At 41.4% G+C, this 20,448-nt stretch overlaps 3 protein-coding genes across 3 annotated transcripts in view; 2 read left to right on the top strand and 1 right to left on the bottom strand.

The window, feature by feature from the left end:
* Window positions 1–458: 458 nt before the first annotated feature.
* gsx1 (GS homeobox 1) lies at window positions 459–1,438 on the top strand (the record flags this gene model as incomplete). Its single annotated transcript, XM_079214456.1, is given in 3 exon segments — window positions 459–548; window positions 552–975; window positions 1,086–1,438. Coding segments are annotated over 3 exon segments (867 nt in total).
* Window positions 1,439–10,142: 8,704 nt separating this feature from the next.
* kif20a (kinesin family member 20A) overlaps window positions 10,143–20,448 on the top strand; it is a gene marked incomplete at its 5' end in the record, with an annotated part of 46,147 nt that continues 35,841 nt past the window's right edge. The window contains one exon of the mRNA XM_079214485.1: window positions 10,143–10,243. Coding sequence (XP_079070611.1) covers window positions 10,143–10,243 — 101 coding nt within the window. The remainder of the gene's footprint in view (window positions 10,244–20,448) is intronic.
* Window positions 10,513–19,538, bottom strand: arhgap31 (Rho GTPase activating protein 31; the record flags this gene model as incomplete). The annotated part of the gene is given in 14 exon segments (XM_079236723.1): window positions 10,513–10,570; window positions 10,722–11,458; window positions 11,933–12,060; window positions 12,160–12,798; window positions 12,880–12,936; window positions 13,064–13,182; window positions 13,312–13,519; window positions 13,627–13,766; window positions 13,991–14,098; window positions 14,212–14,294; window positions 15,713–15,736; window positions 15,740–15,914; window positions 16,397–16,499; window positions 19,439–19,538. Coding segments are annotated over 14 exon segments (2,679 nt in total).

The following is a 20,448-nucleotide window of genomic DNA, read 5'->3' as shown; positions in this document are numbered from 1 at the left end:
AGGCACAGTGACCCTTTCATCTTAAATCAACGATGGGAAATTATTCAGTAATTTACTTACTGTTAATAGGCTAAATGTACATTAGCAGTTGTAAACATTTCTGAAAGCTTCTCCTTCTCGCCCTGGTTATACAGACATAATTAAGACTACATACATACCTAATAGGCTGCTCAATGTCTAAGACAAAACTTGAATACATATACCGGCTTTCCAAATGTGACAGGGACGTTTTCTCTCTCAAATTTAAGCTGTGCTCTATGATAAAATGAGAGTGATGATAAAAGGGAGAATGGGCAGTGCCGCCTCTTGCGGCGTGGGTGGGGCTGACAAGAATAGACTACATTATGCAGTTCATTTAGTTAACAAGTGAAATAATGGGGAAGCGTGCAGTGGGAATGCCGAGAGAAAGGCACAAAACCCTATTGAGAGCTCTTGGCCGCTTACAGCGTAACCGTCACATGGCCGAACCGAGTCCACGGCGGCTATTTAAGGGGCAGTGCTGCGGCTTCAGCACCACTTCGCTGTCCACCGCCCTGAGGAGAGCACGCTGACACAACCACGCGCAGGCTTCAACTTCAACCACGCTGCACAGCAACACGTTTGCAAACATGCCGAGGTCTTTTCTTGTGGATTCCTTGATTTTACGGGAGGCCAACGATAAGGGGAACGAGAACCACCCGCCCTTATTCCCGTACGCCGTGCACTCGCCGCACCACCCCCAAGGGCTGCCGGGCTCCTGCCACTCCAGGAAAGCCGGGCTGCTGTGCTTCTGCCCGCTGTGCATGACCGCGACCCAGCTCCACCAGTCTCCGCCGACACTGCCGCTTCTCAAGGCGTCCTTTTCTCCCTTCAGCTCACAGTACTGTCACTCGGCTCTGTCGAGGCAACACGCTTCCAACCTCAGCCACGGACCGGGGATATACCAAGCTGCGTACTCGGTCCCAGACCCGCGACAGTTCCACTGCATCTCCATCGGTAAGTAACGGGCTCTTGTAGCGTTTCATTGTGTGGGAAAAGCCACTTTTAACGTGTTGCCAAAACTATCACCGTAGCTGACGATTTCTCTTTATTTATTTGTTTCACAGAAAACAGCAACAGCAAACTTCAGAGCAGTAAGCGCATGCGCACGGCCTTCACCAGCACACAACTTTTGGAGCTGGAGCGAGAGTTCACCTCCAACATGTACCTCTCCAGACTGAGGCGCATCGAGATCGCCACATACCTGAACTTGTCCGAGAAACAGGTGAAAATCTGGTTCCAGAACCGCAGAGTGAAGCACAAAAAGGAGGGCAAGAGCAGCGGCCAAAGGACTGGATCACACAACTGCAAATGCTCGTCCCTATCGACCGCGAGATGCTCGGAGGAAGAGGAGGATGACATTCCCATATCTCCCTCCTCGTCCGAAAAGGAGGACGTGGACCTCTCCGTCTCCCCATGAACTCTCCCGCGTTCTCCCCTCTAAAACATTTTGGTCCTCTTGATTTTGAATACAGCCAAAAAAAAAGAGACTGTTCCACTTGTGTTCAGTCGTCTGTACATAGAAAGAGAATATTTAATCAGGGATTTGTCCTGAATTATTGTATAGCTGTATACATGTTGTATGTTTTGTATGTAGTTTTTTCTGAAAACGGTCCATTTGTTGTTGCCAATGAATATGGTAGGCATATTTGTAAAGATAAAGCCCCAAAAAAAAACAATAGCATCATTGTTTATTAGTATTTTGGGGGAGGCAGTATTTTGTATACATGGTGGCTACTGGTTAGATTCATTCTGTGGATGGAACTGTGACTTAAATATGGAAAGCTGGAGAGAAATTCCCTCAATGTCACATTGCTGAAATGACTCTGAAATTATATCTTCAGTGTAATTGAAACAAATATTTATTTATTTAAAAATGTTGATACTTAAATAAAAATATTTCTGAGCGGCAGACTGTTGTGGTGTGAGTTAAATGTTTTGGTCTTTACGCACCACTGAGCGCGCACACTGGGCGCGTAACCTCAGGTTGATATGAACAGTTTGGGCATTCAATTATAATAAACAAGAAGCCGCGAGGAGACAATACATGTAAAATACAGAATGATAGTCTTTGGTCAAAATGGTATTATGAATTACATATCCACACATATAATCTCTTTCGGGCTGCGCTGCATCTGCAACATGTGCAGTGCCTTATTTTAGACGCAAGACCCAATTTCTTTGCAATTTTAAATATATACTTCCATCTTCTCTTACATGAGGTACAGCTGCTATGTGTACGGTGTGTTTGGTGTATGAGAAGACGACTGAAAGGGTGCTTGACAAGGTTCACAATGTTTTCTCAGCAAGACAAAAATAAATTGGGGAAGACAAGAATTTACCCAGCTGCACTGCAGACAAGCAAAATGTACTTGTGTATCTAGAATAAGCGTATTAGGCAACATGAACTGAACTCCACCCTAAACGAGTAAATCAAATGCTTAATAATCTTTATCACTAAGAGGCGATAAAGACGTTGTTTTGGGGTCCTTTATATGCTTTCCCTGGGGGACACTCAACGCAAATATCACTGCCTGGTCCTTTGGAGCTTATTTCAAGTTTAGCCCCAGCTGAAATGATCCGTCTCGTGTGCCTGAGTTAATAATCACGGTGAGTGTATAATCAGGAGTGTGCATATCTTAAGATATCGATCTGACATGAACATAAATGAGGAAAAGACACAGTTTGGTGTCCATGACCCATATTCTTCTTATTGTTCTTACGCACCAGTGGGGTCATGTTCACTGTCGGTTTTATTAACTCCAGGTGTGTTTAACACTTAATATAAGCCTCTATGGCTCAGCCAACATTATGTTTAAATAAAACATAGCATCGGTAATTACTATGTACTGTGATTTTCGTGGCAAATCGTTAGATCCACAAAATGAAAAAATGGGCCAAGTAAAAAAGTACGCAGCATCCTCAAAGATACATTTAGTCTGGAAGGCAAAATACTTATGTGGCTATTCTGGTAAAATATGTCTAAAAAGAGTATATATGTGTATATTGTTTTATTCAAGAAAAATAATATGTCATCTGATCACTAAAACATCTCCATAATGGCCAAGCCAAGAGTTGTTCCAGTTTTGTTCGCCTATTTTACGCACCGCTACAGCTGCTCTCTGACTGAAGCGTTGGCTCTCAAATGTTTATTTATTATGTTGAATACGCTTTAATTTGTATTTGCTTCATTGGGAACGTATCCCTATACCTTTTAAAGGGAGTAAAAACTCTTGAATTGCGTACAGCACATTATCTGCATCAATGTGCCTTTTTGGATGTGAAGTTTCACTTGTAAACTTTCATTTAATTGTTCACTTAACCATTTTAACCAAACTCAAATATTTGCATTTGTTAAGATATGGGATTAGACTATTTTGTTAATTGCACCATAGAGCCCCATTTTGCTCACAACGTCCTCTGCAAAGCGCCCTTTATCCATTCAATAGCCCGGGGGTATGCGCCCTGGGGGAGCTTATACGCTCGGTGCTCCAAATGCTCAATTTATTTATTCTTAATTTTGTGCCGATCAATTCATTGAAGCAAAAAGGACTACGGTGTCTTTTTAAAAAGAAGAAAAGGGAATTGTGGACGTAACCTTGACGGAGCTGAGGAGAGGGCTCCCCTGACGCTGGAGAGCCGCTTGAGTCAACAGGCGCCCATCTAGCAGACTCGCCCTTGTCTTTATTCCGGCTAATTTTTTATTTACGGCTTTTCTTTGACATGTCTCTTATCTATCAGATTAAAAGAACAGCTTGTAACAAATCAGTCTGCACGATTTACAACAGCATTAAAAGGGGACAAAGGGAGCAGGCAGTCAGTACCTGAGAGTCTGGTAGACGGCGCGGCGCTGCAGCTGATTCGATGGTTTGAAAATACGCACGAAACAAAATACTTGAATCCTGAAAAAGAGCCTTTGTACGTTTCTTTAGAAATCAAGCAATTCTGCATGACAAAGGACAATTAATAAGCCGTCTTTTCACGACCAGCAGCTGGTTTCCCCGTCAAGGAAAGTTGGAAAAAATTCAGACTGAATGCGCGCAAAAGCCCTTTGCGCGCAGACAGCAACCCAAGGTGACCCATTTGGCACAGTTAAAATAACCAAGCCGAAGTAAAAGCGAGGGAACTGTCAAAAACATTTAAGCTGAAATATCTTGAAATTGCAAATCCCTTTATGTGGAGGGACGCTGCCGATGTGGGTTAGTCGTACAAAGGAGGTGGTTAAGTTGGAGAGGCTTTGGAAACGGACACGTGGCTTCTCAATGAGAGCTCTTTTGGACCCGCGTGGCTTGCTGTGGCACTGCACATTCAACTACTTTAAACTTATCCAGCTTACTAAATGTGTATACTAAATCTAATATGTTAAAATACAAACTTTAACGAAATAGTTTAGCAACTTTTTAACACTTTAGTACATATATAAAGTGTATGTTTACTACTTTTTAGAAGAAAAACGCCTGCTGCTCCAGGCTTCCAACCTCGCTTGTAAATGTTGAGAACTGAATCATTGTTAGCAGAGGGGAGGCTATTTTCAGGAGGATTTTTTTCAAAAACAAGTATTTTATAGTTTAGTGCACTTTTATCTTCATATTGTATGAAATGGAAGCGTTTGGTGGCATCTTTTTATTTAGTCTGCAGCTGTTTCCTCAATACATTGAAGGGAATTAGACAACTGATATGGAAATATGAGTACGTTTGTGTATGAATTGAAAATACCAAAAGTGTTAACTTTGGATTTACATCCGAAATTCAGCTAAATATGAATGGTGTTCATATATCTATACAATATATTAATATCTATATTTTGATACTGCTTCATCCAAACAACTCAAACTACAGTTGCAGTTGCTCTCCATGTTTTTTGTTTTTGTTTTTTTAAGCACTGTGGTTAAAGTGAGACAATTTGAACAGCCACATGTTTCATTATCGAGCTGTTAGTGGCGACAACGTGTGTTCATCCTGCTCAAGTGGCTGGGAAGGAAACCGCATTGCATTGAACTCCGGCTGTTTTCTTCAGCCACATTTGAACCCATTCAGCTGTATATAATCTGTTTAACAGCTAATCAGTAACGTAAGATGAAGGACTGGCACGCAGCGTCACTTTCCCTTACTTCCCCCCCTCTCATTGAATATTCAACGCGCGCACCATGCTCTGCCTTTTTCAGTGAGCTTGAGAATGCGCCTTTCTAATTCTCAGCCCATACACGAGCAGTGTCAAAGGTCGAGAAATAATGAACTGCGCAGACATGGATGTAACCTCTGCCAGCAGCACCACTGCTCCAAACTGAATGCTGCTGTATGGGGTTTGGGCCAAAATATTTGATTTGACATTTGGATAAAATTACAGTGGAATTACAGTGGACTTTTTTTCACCATCGGTTACCCTCTTCACTTAGTCCACGTGTCAACATGGACATGAGCCGAAATTAGAAGCCTACCGGGTAAATGAGGTATATAAAAACAACATTTAAAATACATTTCTTATGACTGTAGCCAGTAAAAAATAAGGTACGTGGTAAAAAAAATAGTTATTTATTGCACCATGTATTCCACTATAGTGGTCTGTATTATTTAAAACAAACACTTGTTGTGTATCAGCACTCGTAAATATAATACTACTCTGCATTTAACACTGTTTGGATTTTCATTCTGGCATCACGTAGTTAAAAATAACACTTGTGTTGCTTAAAGGACGACGGAGAGGCAAGTGCAGGTTCTTTGGTGAAGGGAAGCCGAACGCACGATCTCCGCGCGCACAAGCCACGCGTACACGCGTAAACGCATAGACCCAAAATGGGGCATGGTTCAAAGGGCGACGTTGTTCTCGGCTCTAAAGACGGGATAACGGTCCCCCTCCCGGCCCCAGCATGTGTTGAGGAGTTGTAGCACTTAATGTATTGAAGCGCGCGGACTTTCACCGTGTGTCTGTTTATCCCGCAGTTTAGTGGCTCGTTTAGAAAGGCAGTGTGGAGCAGGAGCGTCATCTGGTGGCACAGACCAGAGCTGATTAACATGGAGCTGCACAACCTATACTTTGGATTATGTTGACAAACAAGTATTTTGATGCACAGTTCAACCAACAAGGTCACTGTAGCCTAGATTATTAGAAACAATCATTGGGACACAAAAGCGTATAGGTCCCAACCACATCACAATAGACTGCAGAATCCCATCTGATCTCCAAAGGGCCCCACACAACACGTGGGCACTTGAATACTCCTCATTCACACAGCAGCACTATGACCTCTTTCACATTGCTCAAATGTGAGAAGCTGCCAGTGGGACTGTATGAACGTTATGAAGTTCCCTTGAAAAAATAGAGGCATTTAAAATGATGATGTGACATTTATCATGTGCTATTATACATTGTTAGACAGTTGGATAAACAAACCAGACAGTCATTTAGGCACTAATTCGACAACATGTGAACATGTATAATTTGTCTGACTGTTTCCATATGCATTGGCTAAAATATTTAAAAAAGACAGAGAGAAGCAACATGTCATACCTTAAAGGAGTGCTTAAGCAGAGATAAAGAGAGGGAGATGAAGGAAGAAGAAAAGTTAAAACTTTGAGTCCTTTCTTTAGCATGAAGCCTGTTTTACAAAATTGCTAAAAGTGTGCTTCAATGTCAAACACTGCAGTCAATAACAAAGCTGGTCTTTGATGTGATAGTTGGTGAATAAAAATACAAAAAAATACCCAGGGTAGTAAAGAAAACTGCTAAAGGTCTGCTTGTCGAAGTTGAGACCAAATAATGTTTTTTTAACTGACTAGTTTACCGAACTTTTTATTCTCATGACTTTCAGTTTCAACAAAACTCATCAAGTGTCTTTTTTTTACATTACTTCAGGTGCCGCCATCAGATACTTAAAGAAAAAGCAATTTCAGTTGTTTTTCATATGAATACAGACACTTCAGTCAATCCTTTTCAGTATCAAGTATACCAACGTTACAAAACTAATTTAAAAAAAACAATTCTCATTTCTCAAACTTTTTTTATTTTTATAAAACACTGCCATCATTCATCCAGTCCATACAAACTTCAGTATAAAAAATACTGTCACCTCAATAACATCCTCATCTTTATAAAATACACTGTAGACTCCTGAAACATCCAAACTATGTTATGTTCATGGGTGATAAAGCGAAATACATCAGATTCTTTGTTCGTTTAATGCAAAGAAAATAGACAAAAACCTGACGATGCCGTCATCTGACTTTGACTCAAACACATGAAATACAGTCAGCGTGCACAAAATCAACCTCCAGTTCACTGTCAGCGGAGCAGCGCCAGGGCTTTACTTTTGATAACATCACATACTCTTTAATCTTTCTGGAAATACTGGTTCTCATTAATGTCAAAAACCAAACAACAACAAAAAATGGCCATAAAATATCAATAATTATTAAAGAAAAAAGATACATTTGAATTAAAATTCCTCTGTGGGTAAATACTATCAATCTAGTTTGATGTATTTAAATCAGAAAAATGAATTTCCTTGTAAATAGTGACAAAAAATCTCGTTGACATCAGCTTATCACAGAGCCAATTAATACATACAGCATATAGGTATCATTTACTTCATATCATGTGTATGTTAATAAATGAATAAATAAACACATCTTCATCTATGTGAACACATTTGTGGTTGTTCAACAGTTTCTTTGTCATTTTTTGTTCACTTTTACTGCACACTTCCTGTATTCATAGCTGAAGAACAGGCTGGATTCAGGGCAGGGCGGAGCATCACAGAACAGATATTCAACTTAAGAATTATCTGTGAAAGATACCTGCAGCATCAACAACACCTTTGCCATGTGTTTGTAGACTTCAAGAAAGCCTTTGACCGGGTATGGCATGCAGCGCTGTGGGCGACCATGAGGAAATACAACATCAGGCCTAACCTTGTCAGAGTCATTAAAAACCTGTACAACAAAGCTTCCAGCGCAGTTCTCTACAAGGGAGCTATCGCAGACTGGTTCAGGACAACAACTGGAGTGCGCCAAGGATGCCCTCTCTCCCCCATTCTCTTCAACATTTTTCTGGAGCGTATCATGACGGATGCCCTGGCAGACTATGAAAGAACTGTCAGCATAGGAGGCAGACTAATTACCAACCTCCGTTTTGCGGATGACATTGATGGGCTAGCTGGAGAAGAAAAGTAACTTGCCAGCCTAGTTGAAAGGCTTGACACCACTTCCCGAGCCTTTGGAATGGAAATCCATGCGGAGAAAACTAAAATCATGCCCAACAACTACAGGGGCATCCTCTCAGACATCAAAGTCAACGGACAAGCACTGGAAACGGTGTCCAGCTTCAAATATCTTGGAGCAATCGTGTCCGACGAAGGATCTAAACAGGAAGTCCTTGCCAGAATAGCCCAAACAACTGCTGCTCTGGCAAAACTCAAGCCCATATGGAAAGACAAAAACATCAGTCTGGCATCAAAGGTGAGACTACTGCGCTCACTTTCACATCAATCTTTCTATATGCCTGTGAAACCTCAACCCTTACAGCTGAGCTACAGAAAATAATACAGAGCATGGAGATGAGATGCTACAGAAGACTCATGGGTATCTCCTATACCCAACATGTCACAAACGAGGATGTCCGGCAAAAGATCAGCCAAGCCATTGGCCCACATGATGACCTGCTTACCACTGTTATAAAGCGGAAACTGAGGTGGTACGGACACATCACCAGATCCTCAGGCCTTGCAAAGACCATCTTACAAGGAACCGTACAAGGTGGAAGGAGACGAGGGAGACAAAAGAAAAGATGGGAAGATAACATCGGAGAATGAACTCACTTGAAACTCAGTGAGGCATTGAGAGCTGCCGAGGACAGAGAGGGATGGAGAGAGCTGGTCAACAGATCGTCTGTGGTGCCCCAACGACCCTCCGGGGTTATGGGATAGATCAGATCAGAATGTTCAAAGGTACATTTAGTTCAGAATATGTATGTGAAAAGTTCACAATCTAATTCAGATTGAACTCTGGCTGTTCATCAGTCAGTTCATTAAAATAATCCAACTATATGTCATAACATGTTGGTTTTAATTCAGATTATTCTAAAACTGTGGCTTCTGTAGTAAAAAGACATAACAAAAATGAAGACCCTGAATTGTCATGACCAAGTTGTGGTCCACATTTGACCCCCACAAACTATTTGGTGCTCACCTGGTGACCTTTATATGTCCTTTAAAATTTTAATAAAAATAAAAAATCATTAGTTGCAGCCATAGATCTCAGTCAAGCTTAAATGGCTTTCACTTACATCGTGGCGTCCTCACCACTTTCTCAAATACTTCAAAATCTGAAATTGTACAAAGCTTCCTCCCTCAAGAAATGTGTGAATCATATCAAACACATTGCTATGATTCACATCAGTTTATCATATCATTCTCCTTTCACTTTCCTCGTATACTATCGTTAAACACACGGCCAGTCTCATAGTCAGTGGCAGCAGTCACTCAATCTGTCTGTGGCTCCTGCTGTCAAATATCATCGACCTCCTCTGCGGCTGGTAGAAGCAGCTGGTTGACGTTTCCAGTCTCTGTCCACTTTTTGGAATTGTCATTTTGTTTTGTTCCGGCGTCCTTAAATTCTCCGCCATCTCTTTCGAAAAGACATTCACTGCCGAGGTGTCGTTCAGGCTCTTGATGGATGAAAGGAGCTTGCCGTCGTCTCCTGACGGAGGATAGTCCATGATGGGAAAAGGAGGGCTGAGCAGGATGAGACTTTGAGGTCTCTGCCTGTTCCTAAAGGACGGTCTTTGTAAGACTCTAGTGGGTCTGGGACAGTCCACAAACACTTCCAGGCTGGGTGCGTGTCTTCTCGGGATGACTGGCAGCTCTGGAATAGATGTGGTCTTCGCAGACTCGGCACCATGTGGGTGTTTTTGGTGTTTGGGTTCAGGCTCTTTATTCTCCAGCTCCTCCTTTAGATTGGACATCCCTGGAGGAGGTGCAGCATTGCTTTTCTCTGCAGTCATTTTAGGATGTTCCTTTTCTGGTCCCTTCGCTGCATCTAAATCCTTGTCGCGTCTGGAGGGAGGTATCTGGCTGTACTGCACCTTCGGAGGGACGACTGGCACGGCTTTGGCCTGGCATGTTTTGATCATGAAGGCTGTTCGCACCGATGACACGCTGACCGGGGCTGAATTTCGGCGTAGAGGCGCCTGCCGATCACTCAGAAACAACTCCAACTCTGAGGGAAGACGGTTACTTACAGACTCGGAGGAGGTTAGCAATCCTCTCTGACAAGAGGAAAACTCGGAGGAATTACGGTTTTGCTGATTTGAAATGTCTCTGATGCATCGATGCCCCAGGTCCAAATTAAGTGAATATGGTCTGTGTTTAGAAAAGCCATTTTCCTCTCTTTTCTCTACCTCATAAGACATCTGTCTGTAAAACCTCTGAGATGATGCTGTATTCTTCTGTTTTGTTGTGCTGCATTTCCCTGTGTAAGGTTGTGTTGTGCTACTGCTGTTCACACTGATCCCTGACGGCAAACACGTCCATTTAGTCTCTGGTTTGCTCCCGGTAGTCTGAGGAACGTGTTCAGTGCTCTTAATGTGACACTGTTTGTTATTATCAACTGAAGGAGATGAAATCAGAGTTTCCCCGCAAGAGCCGAAGGGTGACAGCTGCTTGAACAACTCCTCTACGTCAGGTGAATGGAGCGGACTGGTAACCCACTGCTTGGTGGTGGAGCAAAAGTCCTCCCAGGGCTCCACCAAGTCCTGCTCCTCTGGGTTTCCTCCACAGCTTTCATAGTTGTCGAGGTTTGGCAGCTCCAAGGTGCGACGTCTCTCCTCCAAACACACTGACAGCCTCTGGATAACCTCCACCGCAGAAATCACATTCTTCTTTGCGGCATCACCAGAGTCATTTTTGTCTCCTTGGGGAATTTCAAGCTTCTCCATTGTTTTGTCGATATCACCTGCTCCTGAGAAGCCTACAACCTTTGGAGTGTCCTCTATCGTCAAAGTATTCATAACTTTATCTAAACATCGTTCTTTTAAAGGAAGTTGGCACTGTTTTGTGTCATCTTTGTTGAAGGGTTTGAGTTTTAGATGCAGCTTCTTCTGTTTTTCCCCCACCGTAACAGCGTGAACGCTTTCTGTTTTATTGTGCAGAGAAAATAAGATGTCGGACTCTGAGGGCTGTTTCTTTGCAGAGTCTGATCCAGTGGGGATCACATGATCACTCAGAGACGAGGACGAAGGCTGATCCCTGAATAGCAACGACAGAGACGGAGAGCTGCGGCTCCATTTTGACTTGATGTCCATCGTTAACTTCATGCCCTCACAGGTGCCCTTGGTGCTGAATAAGGGGTTGAAAGTCTCATCCAGCAAGTCGATTTCAGGTTCAGTTATCTTCAGCTCTTGGTGGAGGTCAGACCACAGTTCTCTCCCAGTAGAAGATCCCTTATCCTGAGAAAGTATAAATGAGAAACAATAAAAAAATAAATGGAAGGATGAAATACAACCCATGATTCCACCACTCATTTATAAACCAGGCAAACATAATTATTCTTAATCACCGCTCACCACTCCTCATCATCATAGGAGAGTTGGAAAAAAGAAAGCTGTAACTCAGTGCAAACAAATGTTTGCTCTCTGCAGTTATATTGGGATTCAGATTACAGTGCTACTGTTTTTTACCTGTAAATCCCAAGTATCTGACTTTATTTTAATTGGATGGGCCAGAGAATCTGAGGGCACTAAGAACTAATAATACTGATACCATGGTGTTTGATTTACTGACTAATACTTTTTATTTAAATATTTTTATCCTTTTATATTGAAAAACTTAATTTGACGATAAAATAAACAGAAAACTAAAGCCCTAATCGAAGATAGCATCTGTAATTCTGCTCAAGTGGAAGCCTTTGCTCCATGACTTACCAGTTGCATAGTTATCTGCTGGTTGTGCAGTTCTTTCCCAGGAGATGGCGCTGCATCTCTGCCTTCTCTAGCATTTGCATGGCACGCTGGTTCCAGTTCAGAAGTACTCACCCCTCCTTGACCTTGATCTAAATAAAAAAATGTTTTTTCATGTCATCCTATAACACATGTATGACTTTAATAAGAAACGTAAACAGCCACTTTAGCATGTGATGATATGTCCTCACCCTCTGGCAGGACTCTCGAGGTCGGCTCCTCTGTGTTTTTCTTCTCCGTTCCTTCCTGCTTCTTGGGTTGCAGTTGGGGGAAAGTGTTGCTCTTTCCACTGTTGCCGCTCTGCTCCGAGCTCTCTTTGCAAGGTTTCAGAGCAGCAGCTTTGTCCTTGATGTGCACCCTGCATGGTGTGCTGTTGGAGCTAATAACGGCTGACACACGCAGGGGTACGGACACAGCAAAAGGCTCCGATATGTTGACAGCCCTGCGCTGATGCCTCGGTGAGGATTCCAGCGGGAAGAAGCTTCCTGGGAAAGAGGGCCGAGAGGAGCTGTTGTTGGAGGAGCCTGAGTACAACATCCTCCTGCTTTTCGGAGAGGTGGGCTTGTAGCCGCTGAGGTCATCACCTTTGAACACCTTCAGTTGCTCTGGCAGAGTTTTTTGTTGGGCTGCAGAAGCACCTGCTGAACACTTCTGGTCCATGCTAGAGCTCCAGCCACATGTTGCCCCTCCAGCTTTTGTCCCTTTATACTCCCAGTTTGCATCGTGTTCGCTCTGATCAAAGAGTGAGTCCAGCGTTCTGGACTTTACGTCCGGAACAAAAATGCTGCCGGATCCACTGGCTGGACTTTTGTTTCCTGTTCTGTCATCATCTGCGTGGTAAAAATAAGTGTTTCACCATCATATTAATATTGCCCTGGGTTTAAATGAAAGTATCTAGGTTTTATCCCCACCTGTTGGTAAGGAGCACAACGACTCCATGCTTCTGGATGGACGAAGAGCTGTCTTTTCTGTTTGAAAAACATTATCACACTTTGACAACATATTTTAAGTGTCAGGAAGCTGTAAACATGTTTAAAAAAACAGTGGGAAAATTAATTATTTGTTGACATGGTTAGGCCATTGTTAACTCTTTACCTGGCCCCTGTGCTCTTATGAACACACTGCCGTTCCGGCTCAGTTTTCCCTTCGAGTCCACAGACCGTCCCAGATTGAAGATAGACTTCCACTTCTTTGATTTCCCAGAAAACTTTCTCCTAAAAGACCAACAGAGAATATTAAGTCCAGTGCTGTCAAACAGCGTCCTGACAGTAGTAGCCTACATAAATGCAGTCATTGTGCATGAATCAAACATTTTCAATGGACTGAATCCAAATCTGTCGTACTTGCTGTCTGATATGTCTATGACAGTGTGGTAGAGCGTGGCAGTGCTGGTATTGGGCAGACTGTTCTCTCGCTGACGTTCTTTATGCACAGGATGATTTGGACTTAAGGAACGGGCCTGGGCTTCTTCCAGGCTCATCAGTTTCATGGGTTCACACTGGCCACTGATCGGGAGTGTGGCGTACTTCTCCCCACACATCAAACTCGGTCCTGGAGGAATATAATACATCGTTGTTGTTGTTTTTCATTGTCAATTAGCAAATCCTTAGGCCCAAATATTTCTCCCACAAAAGAGTTTGTATGCATTTTTTGAATACCTTCTTTGGGTTTGATTTGCACAGAATCACTGAAGATCTCCTCTGTGTGGTTTAGAATATACTCAACCACTGACTGTTGTATCCGCACCTCCTGGAAAGCCATGTCTCCATTATTACATGACGCCTCGATATCTTTAGATCTAAGAAAATGAAAGGTCAAATATGAAATATTAGAATCCTTTGAATAAAATAAAGAAATGTGTTATGTATGCATACTTTCCAAACCTTTATAGTATGAATACAAAGTTAGGAGGAGCAAAAAAATAACAAATTTGTTAGACTGTAAAGTATCTCTACATTACCTACTTTATTGATTTTTTTTTTTCATGGGTCAAGTGAAGCAGGTACCTGAAGCTAAACTCACCGTAATAGATTTGGAGCCCAAACCAGGGCCAGGTTACGGGTATGCATGTTTGTCTGGGTGCTTAAGGTGGCAAGGCGGGCCAAGTGTTTAGTAAGGTACTCCAGAGTCCTGTGGAGAGTTGACAAACACTTCTTGTCACATATTTTACAATATTATTCATAACATCTGGACCGTCAGTTGTCTTTACTGCTGTGAAATGAGTGTAAAGGGCCGAAGTTCACCTGTAGTGAGGCGTCGGCAGTTCTTTGATGACCCCCTGAATGTGTAAAAGTCTCTCATGATCCCCCTGGACCGAGACCACTTCCTGCACGCAAAACAGAAAGATGTCCATGTCAAAATAATTCACTTTAAATGTCGGTAAAAATTAAAGATTTGGATGCTTGATCCCGGAGATTAACCAGCATGGCAGTCATTCTTTATTTTCAGTTCATTATGGTGTAGAAAACCATAAACTGATTCAGACTTACTAATTTGTCTGCATACATATTCTTGTCCGTGTTTAAAAGGGTAAAGCTGTGATCCCAATGCATGCCATGTCCTTCCATCAAGCCTCCCAACAGTTTCCCTTGCTCAACTAAGGTAAACAGACCTGCTGGAGTGCGTGCAGTCAAACTAATCTGATTGAGGCTCGAACAGCTGAGCATGCTAGCTGCATTTGTTCGTCACGTGTGAGGTCGTCAGGATTAGTAGTTGTTAAAACATGCTCCTGCGCAGCCTGTCTCATAGTTAAAGCCGAAGATGAACTTCTAAATGACATTAAGCATTAGTAAACACAATGCCAGGTCAAATAGGAGTTTAAATCAATACTACACTAATGCACACATCCTGCTCAATGACTATGTTGTTAAGAGTTCATTCCTTCCAAGGCAACTTGGCTGGAAAGACTAAACTGGGTTTGGGTGTGTTTTCTTTACTATGCCATGTGAGGAACTGCCTTTTCCTAAAGCACTGCAGTGCTGCAGTCTTTCAGGCACAAGCAGCACCAGATGCATTAATGCCAAGGTATGCTAATAGCCGTCAGGGTACACAGACAGCTTCACAGAAAGCATGAACTGGTCACACAGTTTGGGATTCCTTCTCTCCTGCTCCTCTCTAAAGTCTCTTTCACATCTGCAGTTCATCCAGAAAATGCTAAATGTAGATACTGTCACACCAACTTAGGCCCCACAGGTTACCAGATGAGTTTGGAAATGTAAATTTGAATGTTTTTGCTCTCGCTTCCTTACAAACCTTAAACCCCCTGTGATCCTAAAGGGACAGCAACAAAACGTTTTAATCTTTAAATATTGCATTATTAATACATTGTTACTTGCCAGAACTGCTTGGCAACAGTTTAGCCCACAAAACACACACACACACACATAAAAGATAAAACAGATAATAAGTCAGTCTCTTACTTTTTCATACAGTATATGCAGGGACATATTTTTGTGATTATAGGCAGCAAACCTACTCTTAATCACAAAGATGACGAATGATATTAAATCATAGTTTAGTTTAATTACTTCATATTGTATGTTCTTTGCACTTTGAAATTTGCTAATGATTCTGTATCCTCCAATTAAAGAGATGAAAACAGATGATCAATAGTGGGCCAAAGAGATGAGGCCACATTCATGTAGATTGTAATAAATAAGGTCTTTATAGTGCTGCAACAAATATACTCCGGGAATATCTGTTACTAATTACTGTTTGTGAAGCGTGAATCTGGCGTAAAACCACGCCTAGGCCACACAGGATTTTTTTTCACAGCAAAAGTGTAAATGTGAATGTACTCACAGTGAATTTGCTGTATAGCTCATATGTGAGCAGAGGATTGGGTAGCTCCCTGAAGAACAGCTTACATAAGGAACCCACACAGTGGATGTCCTGGAGGTACACTTCCTTTGTAAGGTCAGGGCACGCCTCGGAGCTGAATTCCTGCCTGCACGCACGCACACGCACGCACACACGCATACACACACACACACACACACACACACACACACACACACACACACACACACACACACACACACACACACACACACACACACACACACACACACAAACAAACACAGTTAGCTGAATGCTTTGATTGTTACTGCCCCTGCGAACTGTTGCAGTACGTGGCATAATAGAGTGAGTTCTATGCAGTCGACTAACATTGTTGTGGGGAAAAAACAAGTAATGCTAAACAAGCTCAATACTAATCTGAGAAAAGAATATTATGTAAATGAAAGATAATCATGACTTTATACAGCCCATATGAATACAAAAAAGGAGCTGGACTATTTGATTTAAGATAGAATCATTTTCTTACCATGTATACACAAGTAATTATCAAGAATGTAAGGTTAAAACACTGCTCCTTTATAATGAAATCATAATTCTTGTATGACATTACTGTACATGTTGCATGACTACCTGAGACGCTGGATATTTGAGGTGACCCCCGACAGTCTGTAGATCCCGTCCACAATCCCATGCTCCTCGATAAACTCTGCACATTTCTTAAGAACCTGAGGAACTGAAGTTAAGAAACTGTGTTAGCCATATACTTTTAGTCATATACTGGACTTGATGGTCACACACAAATCTTAAAAGCAGGAGACGGAACTGTGAATCTAATGTTTCGGCAGTAACAATGCACACTTCATGCTATATAGGAGTTTGTTCCACTAGGTCTGTTTTCTATTCCTTAGGGCCGCTGATTGTAGGTGGACTTTGACAGGAAGTTAAAAATGGTTTGTTTGTTTCAGAGGAAGGTTGACACACCCAGTCCTTGTAGCTAGTATTACTTACGACATTTCCTCTAATAGAAAACGACTTTTGAAATGTTACCACTGACCTACACAGATTTCTGAAGTACACTACATCACCTTCTGTACACAAGTGTGTGCTTGCCTGCAGTTTGACAAAAACAAATTGACAGCTAATTCACAAGCTCTGCTTCAGTCTGACCACAACGTTAGCTAATACTGAAAGTAATTGAATGCAAATCAGCATACTTGATTGATTTTGAGTTTGGATTGCATTTGGATTTCTTTTTAAAACAAAGACATTTAAGGCCAGCTGTATTTTACCTACAGTTCTGTGTAAAGTGTGGCTGAAGGAACAGACATGTAGAGATGAGGGTCCTGACTCCATATTAAGTGCAACTCTTCTTAGATATAAAGACTAACTTTCAATTTGGTTTTGCTTTGCTTTTCATAGCATTTTCAAAGTCTTTTTTGTGTATTTACCTCAAACAGTATGATTTTAAGTAGTATTGAGTAATGTGTCGGTGCAGGTTTAAAGAAGATAATTTATATTTACATTTGAACATCAATAGTTAATATGGCATAACTTTCTTTCACAGAAAAACATTGTATATTAAAACAGAAATGTTCAAGTCTTTTGAGAGTTTTAGTTCCATAAACTGCCTTACATTTCTAATAATTTTGTCTATATGAAGGAATGCTATTTTATTCCATTATGTCCTCGTAGTTATGCTTTTTACAGTAGTTACTTTTGTAGATGTTTCCATTTGAACTACACTCTTACTTCCATGTCTCTTGTTGTTGAATAAAAAACAAACAAAATATATCATCCACAAAATGAAAGAATAGTTTCGGCAATGGTTCATTTCTCAGAAATTGCCGGAGACACCAACAATCTGTCATTTACATTCTCATCTCTTTGCCTTAATTGGACTTTCAGCGACATGCCTGTGGTCAAATTTAACTCTGGAGCCTTCATTTAGCGCCTCTCAGTCTAAGATCTCTGCTTCTTGTAGACTGGCAACAAAAATACAGTTTGGACAGATTTCTAAAGATACTTTATGATGACACGTCAAATCATTTAATGATGTGTTGAGAGGGACATTTTAAGATACAATTGGAGTCAATCTCAAAACAGAGTCTATAGATGTTTTTGTTCCTTGTTTGTTAAAAAATAAAAATCATAAATGTTCCATTAAACGTTGAAACTGCAGATGCCGCTCAGTGGCTGGCTTTAGAAAAAACTCCTAACAGCCCCTGTAGTCTTTCTTTTGGTCAGGTTTATTAAACTTATTTTATGGTATGTTGTTGGACTTTAAAGGTGCGAGGCTAGAATAACAAAACCTTGTCATAAAATTGGTGAAGTGAAATAATTAAATGTGTGTATTTCCTCCTCTCAATGATTCATGTTTGTATATCTGATGATTTGAAGTTAGTTTTGTCTGAACATATTGTAGTTTTATAATGATCATGAATCATGATTCATTTTGTCTGTGTGAGACAGGAGTGTTAGGACCATACACTTTTATTGCTCACTTTCTATTGCTCATTATTATTTGAGATGTTTCAATGTTTAATCATAAAAACGTCAACGGTCAATACTATTTTCTCTCTTTAAAAGACTTCCCTCACGCATTGTCATTTGTGCAAGTGGGGTATAAAAAGATAAATTATCATTACACTTTTTTGTGCAGTCGTGATGCATACTCTATTTCAACACTTAACTTTACACACAAAAGTAGAGCTATGCACGGTACACCTGGGCATCAGGTGGACTTTAATTGCTTACAGATGTATCGTAACGTAAACAGGTTTTTGATGGTCTTCTGAACTAAGCATCTACTTTGTGTCTGTTAGCTTGCAGTAATATCCAACAGCAGTTACAAATGAATGCACTAACCACTCTATATACAGAATATGTCTGCTGGACATCTATGACGCAGAGGTCCTCCCTCACTTCCTGCACTAAATGCACCGCCTCACAGTGTCCACTCTTACTGGTCTTCCTTAAAGTTATCCTCAACACAGCTATTCATATGCCTTTACACGTGGGATACATCTCTTTTTTGGAAATATCATGGTTCTCCCCTCCCAAAAAAAAATCACAGAGGATGGTTGTAACAAAGGAACACAAGCTCAGAAGACAGGAAACAGATCAGATGACATATTCTCCCAAACAAACCTGATCTTTTAATATGTGATGGTACATTTAGTTTTTCTTCTGTGTTTATCGTAACTCGTGATTTTCTCTCATCCATAAGCAGCAGCACCGCCCAGTCTTTTGTCAGTTATAAAACCAGTCATAGGAACTCTAGTCACTTTACCAAATTGACACAAAAAATGTAAGAGCCACACCCAAAGTCACAACTGACCATTTAACAGCCAATGTGTGAATGAATGGCCTTACTACAGTAAATGTAGAACACATCTAGACCTACTATTCATATATGTAACCTTTCAACAAAGCCTATGTGTTACATAAACATACTGTTTGTCTTATTTGTCCTAATTTAGCCACATTGTATGGATGTAAAAGGTTATCATAGCTATAATAATCCACAGAAATACTAATAAACCTTAATATTCAGTATAAATATGATCTTCTACATATGAGTCAAGTAACTAATGAAAAGAATCACGTACAGTGTGATGAAAGCTGCTTGTAAAGGAGTGTTAGTTGTAAAATAAAGTCAAATAAATAGTTTACCATCTTGTCCTGAGCTCTGGAGATGTTCTATCAGGTCACAGCCGAACGCATTTTCACTTCCTTTCTTTTTGGATTTCTGCTTCGTCCCTTTATTCTTCATGTGGCTCCAGTTAGTAGTCCCGATGATTGAAACAAACAGATCCTTTGAAGCACAGCGATCGATCCATATGACCTCGACAGAGGTTGAGTTTGTAGGTCAGAAAAGCAGCCACAGAGAAATCCCAGCGAACAGCCCCGAAAACTCTGCATCCGCTCACATTCTGATTAACCACATTGTTGGAGGCTGAGAGCAGAAGTGACGTCACATTTTGAACTTCAAGTCCTTTAGATTGTCATAAATTGAAGTGATGATCAATAAAAATTCCTGGTGTGACTGTTGCTTGGCCGGGACGTGGCAGTCTGTTGCTTTATCTCTGAAGGATTTGCAGAAACAGCGTTAGAATCGGTCGGTTTCCTGTTGTTTTTTGTTACCCCCAGCCAGTCTCCCTCTGCTCCTTTTTTTTATCTCCTCCTCTTTTCCTTCATTCCACAGTCTCCCCTGTTCACTAGCTCCTCTGTACCCGAGGAAGCAAATGAACATAGGCAAATCCCCTCTGGAACATTAGTCTTTATTTTTAATCACATTTCCACGTTGTGATTTTTAGAATATTCTATATTTAGAGATGAACTCGTGGCAGAGCTTTTTGAAATGTTGAGACTGTGTAAAGAGGAGGGAAGTCAAGTGAGGGGAGGAGAACAGCTGACTTCTGTTCCTCTCCTGGTTTAGGAATTACTGACCTCTTTTACCCATTTTTTTTTCATGTGTCCAAACTTGGAGCTGACGGGAAAGCTGCTCTCTGCCTTCCTGAATGCTCCCAATGTATACAATTTCCTGTGCAAAGAGCCCGGGCTCGAAAACAAAAACAGACGGGTTCAGAAGGAAGAGGGAAGTGGGAGGTGACTGAAGTGAGGGCCTGAAGGGCACAGATGGGAAATGGGGGGTGGGGTGGGGTGGGGGGAAGAGGGTTGGA

Source organism: Taurulus bubalis (assembly GCF_910589615.1).
Source record: "Taurulus bubalis genome assembly, chromosome: 2".
NCBI classification, from domain to species: Eukaryota; Metazoa; Chordata; class Actinopteri; order Perciformes; family Cottidae; genus Taurulus; species Taurulus bubalis.
The sequence above is the reverse complement of the archived record's forward strand: the minus strand, read 5'-3'. Positions and strand labels throughout refer to the sequence as shown.